Consider the following 12899-nt stretch of genomic DNA (forward strand, 5'->3'; position numbering starts at 1 on the left):
TTGTAGGCTTGTGTAGCAGGAATTTGTAGTTAATTTAGGACAAAAGCGTAGAGGGAAGGATATAGTTAGACGTTACGTTATGAGGATCTAATTTTAAGATAGATAGTTTCTGTGTAATACACGACATGATGGCGGGACAATGGGGTAAGGGAGAGGAAATAGTAGCGTAAGGCGGGTTTCATTGTACCATTCCCGTTATTCCTGTGGTCTGCAGATTGGCTTCTCTTCTGGTCTAGTTGAGTGCTTCGGATAGGATACCAGGTCGTAGTTAAGTAATGTGTGATTACCATACTAGAAGTCTATTACAGCACTCATCATATTCATCGATAATTACCCCGTCAAGCAACTTTTCTCTATGAACACGAGCCCAATACAAAGCCAGCTATGATGCACGCTAACTGGACAGTAACCACAACCACTATAAAAATGGAATTCAACAGCAAAAGGGGAGGAGTAATGTCATAATGAGAATGAAATGCATGCTAGACATCGCTAGACATCACCTCCACAGAACCACCCTCATTGTCCACTGCAGCCGGAGAAGCCCCCTGACTCCGCAACTGCTTCACTCCCGACCGAAGGACCAATTTCTCCTTTTTCGGCTGCAAAGTAGAGGCAGATGCACTGCCCTCGTCGGTAGCCAGGGCAGCATAGATAGACGAGGACCAGGGTGAAGCAGGGGTAGCAACCCGGGAAATCGGTGTGCTTCTCGTCCCCCCGAGGGCAGGGTTACTTCTCTTCGACGCGGCAACCTGTGCCCAGCCGCCTTCGCCGGAACCGTTGTTGTTTGCGCGCGCGGCGTCCCGTTGGGCTTTGGCTTCGGCGGCTGCGATGCGTTGGGCTTCTTGCTCTTTCAGACGCTGTCGTTCACGAAGCTTGACGCAGTCGCCCACGCTCATGCCGCCAATGCCAATGGCTGTGCCGTTGCCCATGCCGAATATCGGTGGGGTCCAGAGGGTGGGCTTTAGAACGAAAACATGGCGATGCGGCTCCGGATCGAAGCTTTCGCTGGAGAAGCCCCAGTCGGCGGCGAGACTGTGAGCAAAGGCGCGAAGCGACGATTTGGCGGGCTGGAAACGTGTGGAGCGCTCGGTTGTGCTAACGGCAAGGGAGTGGAGGGTGGACTCGTAGGTTTGCAGGGTCGACAAGGGAAAAGAGGAGGAGAGTTGAATGTAGATGTCGAGGGTTTCGGCAGAGTACGGAAGGTTGGTGGAGGTGAGGGTCTGCGAGACCGTCGTCGACGGGTTAATCTCGACGCCGAGGGCCGAGGCCAGCGAACGGTTCCGTTCAAGACGGGCGCACTCGTCATCGCAGGTCAGCGGCGTAACGGCTGGTCCACGCTGCGCCTGCTGCAGTTGGCCCTTGGAGACAACCGCCTTTGCTGCATTGCAGCGGCGTTCCTGGCGAAGCCGTCCACAGCCACATGTTACCGTGATCATGGACGTGCAGGGCGTCTTCTCCGGGCATGGATAGGGCGCATGGCATGGGTCAGTGCAAGGGTGACTGCACATGGTCTTCGTCTTTCCACACGCCTGCTGACAAGGCTTGGTGGCATCCTCGCAATCGCCCGGGCGATGGCAGTCCTTCTGGCAGGTGTGGGAGCCACATTTGAGCAGCTGGCCGCACACCTGCCCGCATCGTGCGTCTGCTAACCAGCAGGGCTGATTCTTCAGAACTCGTTTGCCGCATTGGCACGTCTTTTCCGTGAGGTATGGACATTTAGGGCAGCTTTCGTCGTCCGTGTGACAATTATGAGGCGTCTGAGGATGGCCGCACGGCTTCGGACGCTCGCAGGGAAACGAGCATGCCGGGGGCTGCGTCCCGCAGGGCAGAGGCGGGTGCAAGATAGATCGACCGCAGTTACACGGGATCTCCTCGAAGATTGCCTCTCTGCAGGTGTTGCAGGGCCCTTTATGACAGATCTCCGGGCATGTGTGCCGTCCGCATTTCAGCATCCGGCCACAGATCCGGGTACAGATATGTTCGGCTTCAAAGTCCTCATCGCTGGGACGAAGATGAGATTTGAGCTTTCGGCGGATAGCCTGGCGCTCAATTGCCTTTTGTTCGCCAGGGCAGCATCGCTCAGTGCACGCATGACGACCGCAGTGCAAGCCGGCCTTGCACATGCGGAAACACCGAGGCGGCTCCATATCCCCTTGAGGGCAAATAGTCATGAACGTGTTGCGTCCGCAACGGCATTCGATGGGAACGCTCTGCGAACAAGGACCGCAGGGCCCCGTGTGGCAGATCTTCTGGCACGGATGCGCACACTGCAGCGATTTGCCACAGGGTTTGGAGCAATTCGGGACCGGGTCTTCACAAGACGTGCGAGGCGAATATCCCGGGATCTTGACCAACGGCGTCTTTCCGCAGGGACAGTCAAGCACCACATCTGGAGACCGCGGGCAATGAGCCGGATGTGCATCTTGGGCGTGACAGCTCTTCTGACAGGAGTGAATTCCACAGTCGAAGGGGCGATTGCACTGATCTCCACAGCTGAAGCACCCAACCCACTCCTCAACCTCACCCTCGTGCATCATTTCGCTATCCAACTCTTCATCCTTCGAACTACACAGCATCTCCGATTCCACCTTTCCACAGTAGCAGCGCGCCTCAATCCTCACCTCGCAAGAGCCACAGAGTCCTTCATGACACGGCCGGGGACAAGTATGCTCTCCGCAAGGCAAAAGGTCACCGCAGATCTCCCCACAGCTCCACCCATTCTCATAATCGGTATCCTGGCAGCGCTTAGTCGACGAATTCTGACCGCAGAAGCAATCCTGCGTCGGGCCCATGGCCGTACAGGGCGCACACGGCCCAGCATGACAAGTGGCATCACACGGATGAGGACATCCTTTGCGCGTGCGCGAGCACGTCTGTCCACACGAATGCGGCGGAAGACCAGGAAACGACCGCGGATCGACCTCCTTCTCACACCAACACGTATAAGACGACGGAAACACCTCTTGAGGCAGATTACACCCCGGACAGCGCCACGCGCGAGGAGCACTGTTCTCACCCTCCTCCTGTCGCCGCGCCGCGTCCTGAGCCGCGGCCCCCTCATTCCTCGACCACTTCTTCACACAGCTGAGATGAAACACCGTCCAACACAGTCCACACGACCACACCCGCGACCTCTTCCCCAGCTCGCTCGTACAAATCGGACACTCGTACAGATTATGCGCAATATCCTCATGAATCCGCGTCGCGATATCTGGGGCTGTCGATTTCGTCGTGACTTTCGGCTGCGGCGGCGCTCGAGGTTGATTCTTCGCTTTCGCCTTTCCCTTCCCAGACCCAGCAGTAGATACACCCTTGGGAACTTCTTCCCCAGGCTGCCCACCACCAGGAATAAACACCGGCGCATCCGCCCGTAACCCTGCCTCGTCCACATCCCCATCCACACCACCCAGTATCGTCTGTCCCTGCTGCGTAGACTGCTCCTGCTCAGGCCTCGTCAACCTCCCTCCAAACTTCCGTCCAGCAGGAAGCGTAGCCTGATCGCCACCGCGAGCTCGGCCCTGTCCCTGCCGTCGACTCCCACTCCCATTCGCATTCAAACCCGACTGTGCACTCGCCCCTCTACCCCGTCTCCCTCTCGGACCTCGCGGCGGCCGCGGCTCATCTCGTATTTGTGATGTCGCGGAATCAGCGGGGTGTTGCGTTCCTGGCTGTGGTTGTGGTTGTAGTTGTGCGTCTGTCTGCGATTGCGTCTGATCCTGAGTCTGAACCTGAGAGGTACTCGTCTGTCGATTCGAACCACGCGCCCCACGACCTCTCCCTCCGCGTCTCGGTCTGGGTCTCGATCGCGGGGTATTTCCCTCAGCGGCGGGCGGAGGCGCTGAAGTAGACGCGGACATTGTCTCCAAGGTCCTTGGAAGTGGATTCGAAAGGTGCTGTGGAGGAAGGGCGGTCATGCACTAGATGATAGTAGTATCTAGCTAGCCGATCCCGAAAAGTGAAAATGGAAAAAAAGAACGAGCGTGAGTGAAAGCTTGACTGAACTCTCCCAATCAGAGACCGAACGCGACGTGAAGATAGATGAAGAAGAAGAAGGTAAAAGAGACAGGCAGATGCCTGGGGTCTGAGGCAATAATAAGTACCGTCGGAAGAAAATGATGGAAGTGGAAGGGAGGGGTTTGTTCCTGAAGCTCAATGCTTGGGTCGGGTGGCGGCGGTCTTCGCCTCCGAAGGATGTGGCCGTGGCGGAGGTAGAGGCCGGGAATAAGCCGAACAATGCATGGTGACTGGTGCCTTGGGACTTATCATTATGAGTCATGGTGGATTGGGGCTGGCGGGGAGTCATTTGAATTGTGAATTACTCAGAGTGGGACGTCATTTCATACCATATTACTCCGTACATACTATTACTATGTAGTGTGTGATATGTGGTATAGGTAGATCTGGATGCAGATGAATATTGAGTCAATAATGTCAAGAAATAATCTGAAAATATAACATCCAATATACAAATCGGAGGAATCAGGACTATCCACCACTATCGCTATGCACTAGGAATTTGCAGAAACTTGCAGAAACTTGCAAGAATCAAGTGTATCAAAAGAAAAGCACCACCTCGCCCCGGTCATTCTGCTTCACCCGCAACGTCCGCCACAATTCCTTCTCATCATCCATGCGCCGTTCTCGGTCCGCCCGACCGCGACCCTGATCCCGTCCACGGTCGTCGTCAAATTCGTCCGTAAAGTCACGGTGGAAGCGCTTCAGAACCTTGTTCACTGAAAATCCCCGTGTGCTCTCCGGCCCCTTGCTCACCAGCGACAGGAAGTGAGCGGCCATCTGTCGCTGCAAGCCATCAGGGACGCTGCTTTGCTGGTAGACGACCACCTCCCGGCCGTCATCGCCTTGACGCGAGTCGGAGTACTCGATCTGCTTGACGCGACGGGATGGCCGATCCCCATCCGTCTGAGCGCTGCTCTTACGCTTACTCTTCGCATCGGATTCGGCGCCGCGGACCTTGGGCAGTTTCTTCGAGCGACGACCCTCTGCCTCGCCATTGTCTGAGCCACGCCGAGCAGCCTTGGCCGAGGGTTCACGGCTGTTGACACTGCTTCCAGATACGGAGGAGCCGCCGAACATCGACGAGACCAGACGCTCAGCCCGGTTCTTCATCGAAATACCGAGGCCTGCGTCGCCGTTGCTGTCCTTGGCGTCCCGACGGGTACGCTTGATAGGCGACGATGGGTCCTGGTAACGCCGGCGGGGGTGGTCCTCGCCATCCGCCGACGGCGAGCGGAGCATCCGGTCCAACCCTCCGGTCAGGCCAGAATGAAGCATAGGGGTGCCCGGGTGGTTCACAACACTGGACGGCGCATCCAGCATCGGGGTGTCGGCATCCTCCATGTCGTGGTCTTCGGTGCGACGCTTGCGCTTCTTCTCGCTGGTGGTGGTAGCCTTGGCCGAGCGGTCCTTCTTCTTCTTCGGCGCAGGGGTCATGAACTCCTCCGAGACATTCGGCGCCTTGCCCTCATACACCGACTGGTTGATGGGTCCAGTCCCGTAGGAGTAGCCGTTCTCCTCGTACGCAACATCATAAGCCTTGTTCTCTTCAGCATCCGTGTCGGCGCGAGTCAGTGATTTGCTGGGCTCGAACACAGACGGGGCGTTGTCGACCATCTTCATCTGCTCTTTGGACCCGCCAAGAGAGACCTTGGATGGATTCGGGGTGTTCTCCGCGACCAGGTAATCGAAGACATTGACTTGCTTGTCGCCGTTCTGAGCCGGAGTCTTGTCGGCACCCGCCACTGGGGGCGTGGGAGCAGTCGGCGGGTTATCGGTGTCATTCGCATCTTCGACGTAGGGTGCCCGGTGACCATGGCCGTTTTGCTTCTGGTTCTGGTTCTGGTTCTGTCGGCCATTGTTCTGCTGCTTGCGCTGGTTCTTGGTAGGTTTCTCTCTGTAGAGCGCGCCCTGGTATTTTTGCGCCTCGGACATGCACGACTAAGAGGAGTCAGTCAACCCTAATAGCCCGTAGTACTGTATTCCGACAGCAGATGTCTTATCGTCACCAATCAGACAAGCAGCAACGCAAAGAGTTCCGTCCCGTCGGAAACAGTATGATTCGAGGAAGAAAGCGTACCGTATGCGCGCGGTATTCCGTTCCGTAAAAGTGCACCATACAATCGATGCAGGTGTAGGAGGCGCCGCGACACTGGTTGCGATGCGGATCAAGCTTCTTCTTGGTGAGAACATCACCGCAAGCCTAGAAACCCGAGGCAACGAGTTAGCATTCACCGTCGACCCGATGCCGCATTGAGAACAGCTCGTGACAAGCGAGAAAATAAACAACTCACCTCGCAGGAGAAGGAAACCATGATGAATGACCCCGCGATCTAGTCCGCGTATCGATTCGAGTGGTTGCGACTTGGGACTGCCCCAGTAATATAATGCGAACTCAAAGTAGAAAATCAAGAAAAAGACGAAAAGCAGGCGACGGAGGACGGCGCTAGTTCGTTGGACCCGCCGTGAACCTGTCGGGGAATTAATCGACCAAGCGATGGGGTTCTGGCGACGAATGGATCCTTGCGCGCCGAAAAGTCCAATCCAATCCAGAAGATGGCGGCGGTGGTGATGGTAAACAAATACGAGGGATGGTTGGACAGCCCCAGCAGAATAAGCAACCAGGCGAAATAAATAAATCAGCTCCAGATCCCAGGCACTCGGCGCTTACAGAAAAGTTCCCCCTGCTTTGCCTGTTATTTTAGTTTGCTGTTTTCTTTTGGCCGCCTCAAAACATTTAAAGAAAAAAAAAGTTTCCAGTCAAGTTTGGGTGGCGCTTATCCCTTCCGAGACTAACAAACCTTGGGTCCAGAAGGATTTAGTTCCTGAGAGATCAGGCACCCACCCATCCACCCCGCAATCGCGAGTCTCCAGCCTTCAATTCACTGCCCTCACCTGCAGAGGATCAATTTAGTTCTCCTGGGAACGATGACACTGAAAACAGCACCCACAGTGTTCTCTGGACCTTGCATCTTTTAATATGCCTTCATGCGATGACATTGGCATGACTACTCAGACTTGAAACGGACACTCAACCAGGTCCAGGATCCCCATGCCATGGCTGGTGCGATGACCGTGGATAGAAAAGCCAAGGTGTAGCGCTTGCGCATTCGAACATCAGCACGGACTCATCAGGAGACCCGACGCTGTGCAGCAAGAACGCAGCTTCAGCCAGTCACCAACCAGCTTCACCCGCCTTCAACTGCTCGGTTAGTGTAGCGTCTGGGTAGGAGGGCGATACGATCCTACGCATGACAAGAAGCTCCGATACGAAGCCTTCACCAGCGAGGGACAATTATAACTCCCGCTCCCATAGGGTCGGTGAGGGGAGATCGTCAGTCTACTGGATTAAACTTTCCAAGCGAGACACCCTGGCTGACATCCCGGCTCGGTCATGGATGGCGCTGGCTAACGCTCTATTTGGTGGCCCGGGCCGCGCGCGAATCGAGGATCGAGCATCCAAAGCTGTTCATGTTTCATCTATTTGAAGACGAGTTTCAGCCTTGCGCTGGCGCATCCAGGCTTACTCCGTATGTTGCAGACGGCACAGCAGTCGAGGTTTGGTGGCGGTCGCGAGCAATTAATCCTTCCTTGTTATGTTCAGCAACACGCCACTTTAGACTTGGTCAGCCGCGCCAGTCAGATGCGTCACGGTAGTCATGCGCTCGACATTGCATACCTTCGCAACCTTACCGACCGCCTGGCCATCACTCGCAACCGGTTGGGACTTTTGAAACCTGCTCCTACATCTGTGCGACTGCAGATTCCTGTTACTCTTCTGCATGTTTCTGCGCGGAAGAAGTGGCCTCCTCCGGAATGTCCGTAGGTTACAGATCAGGAGATTCACATGCGGAATACGAAGTCTGTATGATGTACGCAGAACTTGAAGGAGTGTGACTGTAGTGAAGCATACGCTAAAATATTGATCCCGGCCATGCACTCAGCGATCCTGCGCTGGTGAAGTATAAAGCAAAAGTACGGGGACGAATGTACTGGACCAATGCAACTGGTGCATGGGAACCTGAAGCTCGATGGTTCTGTTAACCCCGCGTGGTGCTAATCGTCTGATCAGTATATCTCCTTCATGTAGTGTGGTGCAAGGCAGTACTAACGGTTCCCTGGATATCTCGACGGGAGAGATTGCATCATCGCTATCAATCTCATCCCGAGTCGTCTGACCCTTCTTGCCCTTGGTGGTTTCGCCGTCTTCGCCTTCCTCATCCTCGGCACAACCGCAGTCGTAAAAGTCACCAATGTTATTACAGTCGAAAATAGGCTTATCAAGCATGGTGTTAACCTCGTTGTGAATGAAGCAGCCCCATCCTGCAGCTGCGTTGCGTGACGAAACCTGCGGCGGGTACGATTTCAGATGGCCCTGGAAGTGAGAGGCGCACTCTCCACTAGTCCGAGTCAGTCATCGCGACGGGTGTGAAGTAGCGACGGGGTAGGTACCAAGGGTAAAGTCGCGCGAAAAGGTAGATGAAGGAGCGAAGAGTTTCCTGCTGCTCCTCCGTCGGGTCTTCGGGGTACCGGGCAAGCATGGTGTGGAAGTACTTCCACGTTGCACGACCTAATTCCGCTCTGCGATTGGCATCCCAAGTCAGCATAGTTCAAGAACTGAGTTAGACTTTAGCGTACTTTGCGGTTGCATTCCCCAGCCGGGGCATTACAATCTCCCCCTTGGTGAGATCATCTTTAGAGACCACGGCCTGCGCAGACTTCTCCAGGTGACCGGGGGCACGGATCGCGGGACTAGGGGGTCCTTCAGGTCGGATAAAGAAAACGAATAGCAGGAAAATGGAGATGGCGGCGCTGATGAGAATGCGCCGAGTGATCTGGCGGTTCGCCATGGTGGGTACGAAGTGGTGGGTTTCAGGGATATCGCGAATCAATGCCGTCAATCGCGGGCTGATCGCCAAGTGGCCCGTCTAGGGTATGTTGGTACGAGGATTAGGGGACTCGTGTCCAGGTTCAACGAGCGAAGGAACGACCGGTGAAAGGATCTGAAACAAATGGAATAGATACAGCGAAGTAACGGAAGCGAGTCGACGGAAAGAGAGGATTAGGGAGCCGGGGTTGCCAGCACCGAGCGGGTTGAATGACTATTGAACTCTGCATGGCGTGAGATTCGGCGGAGTGCCAGCGACGTTCTCGGCGATTATCCACGTGGGGCCGTCACTTATGCAGCTACATCCGGCGCCACTGACTGATGAGTCAGTAATGCACATTATGCATGTTTTACAAACAATCACTCGACAAGGATGACATTGACGGCCAGGTCTTCCTGAATCTAGGTACAACGCTTAGATCTTCATCATAAATGCATGAGCGCATCCAGTCAGTACAGCCAAATGAAACCCAAGCCAACACCGTCTGAAAGGAAACAATGTAGATAGTGTCAGAACAGGAACGCCTAGAGCATCAGATATCATGGCAACGATATGGCATAAACTCCAGAGAGCAATAACAAGAGACAGGGGAAAAAAAGGTTGTCGAAGCATGAAAGGTATCGATACAGAGACAGAATCAATGCTTCGGAATTAGGAGGTCTCAGGGACCAAGCGAACAAAAGTAGGGTAGCAGAACGTAAATACTAGCAAAGGTGAAAAAAGAAGAGCGCAGCTTCACACAGTCATGAAGTCAAGCCTTGGGAAGTTATTAGGTGAATCTCGTTCTGACCCCTGCAAATGAGTAACGATGGACGACTGTAAAGGCGCAAACTGGTCAAGATAGTCATAATTCGTCGACATTTTGCGAAGGAACGCAGCAAGCCATCGTTATCATCAAAGCGACCGTAAGATATTTTGCAGTCACCAGTTGATAAATGTGGCAGAACTGCTGAAAGCCATCTAAAGTGGGCGACTCATTGGCCCTTCGCAAGGACTTCCTCCATCACGAAGGAGTGGATATGTTCAAAGTAGCCCGGTTCGGCAACACTGTCATTGTGGCCGCCATTGGGAAGCGTACGCCAAATCTTTCGTTCGGAAGCGCAGACAGCGAAAAGCTGAGTCATGTTGGATGGACTGTCACAGCATGTCAGTAATGTACAGCTTGTACACTCTTCAAAGGGCTCTTACGGGACGATCTCATCTCTTAACCCACTCAAGAACAAAATAGGCACCTGCGTGATCTTAGGCAGAACATCCTCGCTGGTCCAGTACTGATGGCAAAAGCGAGCAAGATAACGAGCAGGAGGGAAAACCCTATGGCAGTCAGCTGGTTGGTCTTCTAGGAGCACATACTTGCAAGCAATCATGACATACGTTGGGATCAGTTTGCGGATACTCAAGAATGTGTTCTCCAGGATTAGACCTGCGATCGCACCATTCTCTTGGTTGCTGGCGACCAGATTAATGGCTACCGCGCCGCCCAAGCTCTGACCATACACCACAATCTTGCTGTCTTTGGTTTCCGCCCGCTGTCGGATATAATCCAGCCCGGTTTGCGCATCGACTTTCAAGCCCGCCTCATCCGGCGTTCCCGTGGACAGACCATACCCACGGTATTCCAGCATCAACACGTTGCAACCGAGAATATCTTGTAGGACCTTTGCGATGGGAATCCGGTGGCCGATGTTGCCGGCATTTCCATGAAACATCAACACGGTAACATCTTCGGCTGTGCGCTTGCGCTTAGGACGGATGAACAGGCCATGTAACGACTCTCCGTCTGGAGTGGGGATTTGGAGATCTTCGTAGTCTGTGAGGCCAAACTGTTGTGGTTTCGGAACATTGGTGCGTGCATCGACGGGGACATTGCGAGGATAAATGAGCTCACTACATCAGGGGTTAGTTCCTGGGCAGCGCCACTGATACCCTTGTTGACCGGGGTCTGGGTAAGACGAACTTTTGCTTGAAATACAGAAGTCCGCTGGCGACCACCGCTAAGCCGGAAGATGCCAGGACGGGTAATCGCAGAAACTGGACGGCACTGTTGGCCATGCTGGCAATGCTCCATGACGGTGGGGGCGGCGACTCCGACATAGCTGTAGACAGGCTGGTGACAGGGTAGCTCGACGATAAAGAGTGTTGCGACTTGAAGCTGGCGGAATTGCTCAAATTGTGGAACAGATCAGCTGAGGGGTGTTGAAAATGGGATTCTCCAGTGATGAGGGTCGCGATCCGGCGAGATACCCTGCAGCCTAGGAGCGGGAGATAATGCGTCGGTTCGTTTCATCGGGGCGACTTTCTATGGCTGGGGGAAGTCGTTCAGGAGGCTTGCGGGGGAAGACAATCCGCCCAGTAGGAACGTGGCGGTGCTCACCGCCCGGCGGAATCAGCTCCAGCTGCCAACGTAACGCGTTCGCCTGCCTTGAGCTCCGTCAGAGCTCATAACCACTTCCGTCCCAGAACGCCGCACACGTTGTTCCATCACCCCATTAACTTATCATCTCGCTGCTTCGGTGCACTACCTTTTCATCCGTCGGAATTATATACAGCCGCTTTATTTCAATAATTTCAACGACACCATGGTTGGCCACGGTATGACGGGGATGCTCGGCGAGGGTTAGTGGTCTCGTGCTGCAACTGCGATGACAGACACTAATTGCTATGTCAGATGGTATCCATGTTGATATGAACCACCTCAAGAAGGGAGAAGTGAAGTATGTGCGGAACTGTGTGCTCAACCTGACCAGTGAAGATGGCTAACATCTATACAGCCTAGGAACCTCGATGTGAGTTGTGTCGACTTCGAATCTATAGTCCGATGAGTTGACGAGAACAGTATGGCTATCAACTTCAACGGAGGTGTTATATTGGGCGCGGACAGCCGAACGACAACCGGAGCATACATCGCCAACCGAGTTACCGACAAATTGACGCAGGTGCATGACACGATCTGGTGCTGCCGATCGGGGTCTGCGGCGGACACCCAGGCTGTGGCAGATATCGTGTCCTACCATCTTAACATGTATTCGATCGTCAACAATGAAGCTCCGAGTACCCAAGTCGCTGCGGCACTATTCCAGGAGCTATGTTACGAGAACAAGGATATGCTAAGGTAGGCACTCCGGCCGGAACTGGATCACTGTCGTGACTAATCGACCGCAGTGCCGGTATCATCATTGCCGGATATGATCCGAAGCACGGAGGTCAGGTGTATTCGATACCTTTGGGCGGGTCCCTCCACAAACAACCGTACTCGATTGGCGGGTCCGGATCGACCTATATCTATGGCTACTGTGACAAGCACTGGAAGGAGGACATGACGGAGCAAGAAGGCATCGATTTCGTTCGCGGAGCGCTGCAAGAAGCAATCAAGTGGGATGGCAGCTCTGGTGGTGTAATCCGACTGGTGGTGCTGACGTCCCAGGGCGCCCAGCGGCACCTCTACCTGCCGGACAATGGCTACACCGGACCGGGCGTTACCAATTAACGAATGTATCTATACGGGACGATGATTTGAGTTAGCTGTTGATGATCTATTGATTCTTCGGTTCGAGTAGATGTCGTTTTTCCGATTGTAACAGTCCGGTGCGTGGGAGACCATCTTCACCGGTGGACAGGGCGTGTGATCATTCGGGTGATTGATAGGGCTGTTTCAAGCCCCTTTTATCTTTATACTTTGTCTGGCCGGCGGTATGACTTGAATGTACGGAGTACTCCGTACCGTTCAATGTATTGTTGAGGCGCACCATGCATCTCGATAGCTGGGGTCATCCGGGACATCTCCGGCTAAAACTACGCCGTGTACTCCGTCCGCCGTATCCCACGCGGGCATGGCACCACCTTCCTGATCGCAGGTAATAAGACTAAGATACTAGTTCGTTCCCCCGCTGCTGACCCAGTAGTCTAAGGGTGATAGCTTAATTAGGGGGACACCAGATGGTGCCGTTGGAGTCAATGACGGCTGCCATCGTCTCGAGTGCATCTGGCGCCGCC

At 54.3% G+C, this 12899-nt stretch overlaps 5 protein-coding genes across 5 annotated transcripts; 1 reads left to right on the plus strand and 4 right to left on the minus strand.

Annotated features, from left to right (window-relative positions):
- Positions 1-305: 305 nt before the first annotated feature.
- BO80DRAFT_426336 (putative NF-X1 finger transcription factor) lies at positions 306-4116 on the minus strand. The gene has a single exon (XM_025719739.1). It carries the CDS (start codon positions 3858-3860, stop codon positions 483-485), a length of 3378 nt encoding a protein of 1125 aa, XP_025573982.1. The 5' UTR covers positions 3861-4116; the 3' UTR covers positions 306-482.
- Positions 4117-4557: 441 nt separating this feature from the next.
- BO80DRAFT_358618 (uncharacterized protein) lies at positions 4558-6332 on the minus strand (the record flags this gene model as incomplete). Its single annotated transcript, XM_025715891.1, has 3 exons — positions 4558-5958; positions 6098-6220; positions 6312-6332. The coding sequence occupies 3 exons, from the start codon at positions 6330-6332 to the stop codon at positions 4558-4560; spliced, it is 1545 nt and encodes a 514-aa protein (XP_025573983.1).
- A 1618-nt stretch (positions 6333-7950) lies between these two features.
- On the minus strand, positions 7951-9093 carry BO80DRAFT_120706 (flavin-linked sulfhydryl oxidase ERV2). Its single transcript, XM_025713486.1, has 4 exons — positions 8656-9093; positions 8470-8598; positions 8130-8417; positions 7951-8073 (listed from the first exon to the last, which is right to left on the minus strand). Exons 1-4 carry the CDS (start codon positions 8865-8867, stop codon positions 8058-8060), a joined length of 645 nt encoding a protein of 214 aa, XP_025573984.1. The 5' UTR covers positions 8868-9093; the 3' UTR covers positions 7951-8057.
- Positions 9094-9880: 787 nt separating this feature from the next.
- BO80DRAFT_358584 (alpha/beta hydrolase) lies at positions 9881-11000 on the minus strand (the record flags this gene model as incomplete). The annotated part of the gene is made up of 4 exons (XM_025715890.1): positions 9881-10040; positions 10095-10220; positions 10281-10793; positions 10864-11000. The coding sequence occupies 4 exons, from the start codon at positions 10998-11000 to the stop codon at positions 9881-9883; spliced, it is 936 nt and encodes a 311-aa protein (XP_025573985.1).
- Positions 11001-11343: 343 nt separating this feature from the next.
- Positions 11344-12679, plus strand: pre3 (proteasome core particle subunit beta 1). Its single transcript, XM_025719740.1, has 5 exons — positions 11344-11522; positions 11575-11620; positions 11678-11692; positions 11743-12018; positions 12069-12679. The coding sequence occupies exons 1-5, from the start codon at positions 11486-11488 to the stop codon at positions 12391-12393; spliced, it is 699 nt and encodes a 232-aa protein (XP_025573986.1). The 5' UTR covers positions 11344-11485; the 3' UTR covers positions 12394-12679.
- Positions 12680-12899: the final 220 nt, after the last annotated feature.

The sequence above is a fragment of the Aspergillus ibericus genome (assembly GCF_003184845.1).
Source record: "Aspergillus ibericus CBS 121593 unplaced genomic scaffold BO80scaffold_27, whole genome shotgun sequence".
Lineage (NCBI taxonomy): Eukaryota > Fungi > Ascomycota > Eurotiomycetes > Eurotiales > Aspergillaceae > Aspergillus > Aspergillus ibericus.

What these genes read in the sequence shown, in the direction of transcription:
- BO80DRAFT_426336 (XM_025719739.1), bottom strand. Translation starts at nt 3,860, where the DNA reads ATGTCCGCGTCTACTTCAGCGCCTCCGCCCGCCGCTGAGGGAAATACC.
- BO80DRAFT_120706 (XM_025713486.1), bottom strand. Translation starts at nt 8,867, where the DNA reads ATGGCGAACCGCCAGATCACTCGGCGCATTCTCATCAGCGCCGCCATC. An exon ending in CTGGGGAATGCAACCGCAAA is followed by an intron (nt 8,599 to 8,655) that starts GTACGCTAAAGT and finishes TGCCAATCGCAG; the next exon opens with AGCGGAATTAGGTCGTGCAA. An exon ending in TTCGCGCGACTTTACCCTTG is followed by an intron (nt 8,418 to 8,469) that starts GTACCTACCCCG and finishes GACTCGGACTAG; the next exon opens with TGGAGAGTGCGCCTCTCACT.
- pre3 (XM_025719740.1), top strand. Translation starts at nt 11,486, where the DNA reads ATGGTTGGCCACGGTATGACGGGGATGCTCGGCGAGG. An exon ending in GACGGGGATGCTCGGCGAGG is followed by an intron (nt 11,523 to 11,574) that starts GTTAGTGGTCTC and finishes TTGCTATGTCAG; the next exon opens with ATGGTATCCATGTTGATATG. An exon ending in GAGAACAAGGATATGCTAAG is followed by an intron (nt 12,019 to 12,068) that starts GTAGGCACTCCG and finishes AATCGACCGCAG; the next exon opens with TGCCGGTATCATCATTGCCG.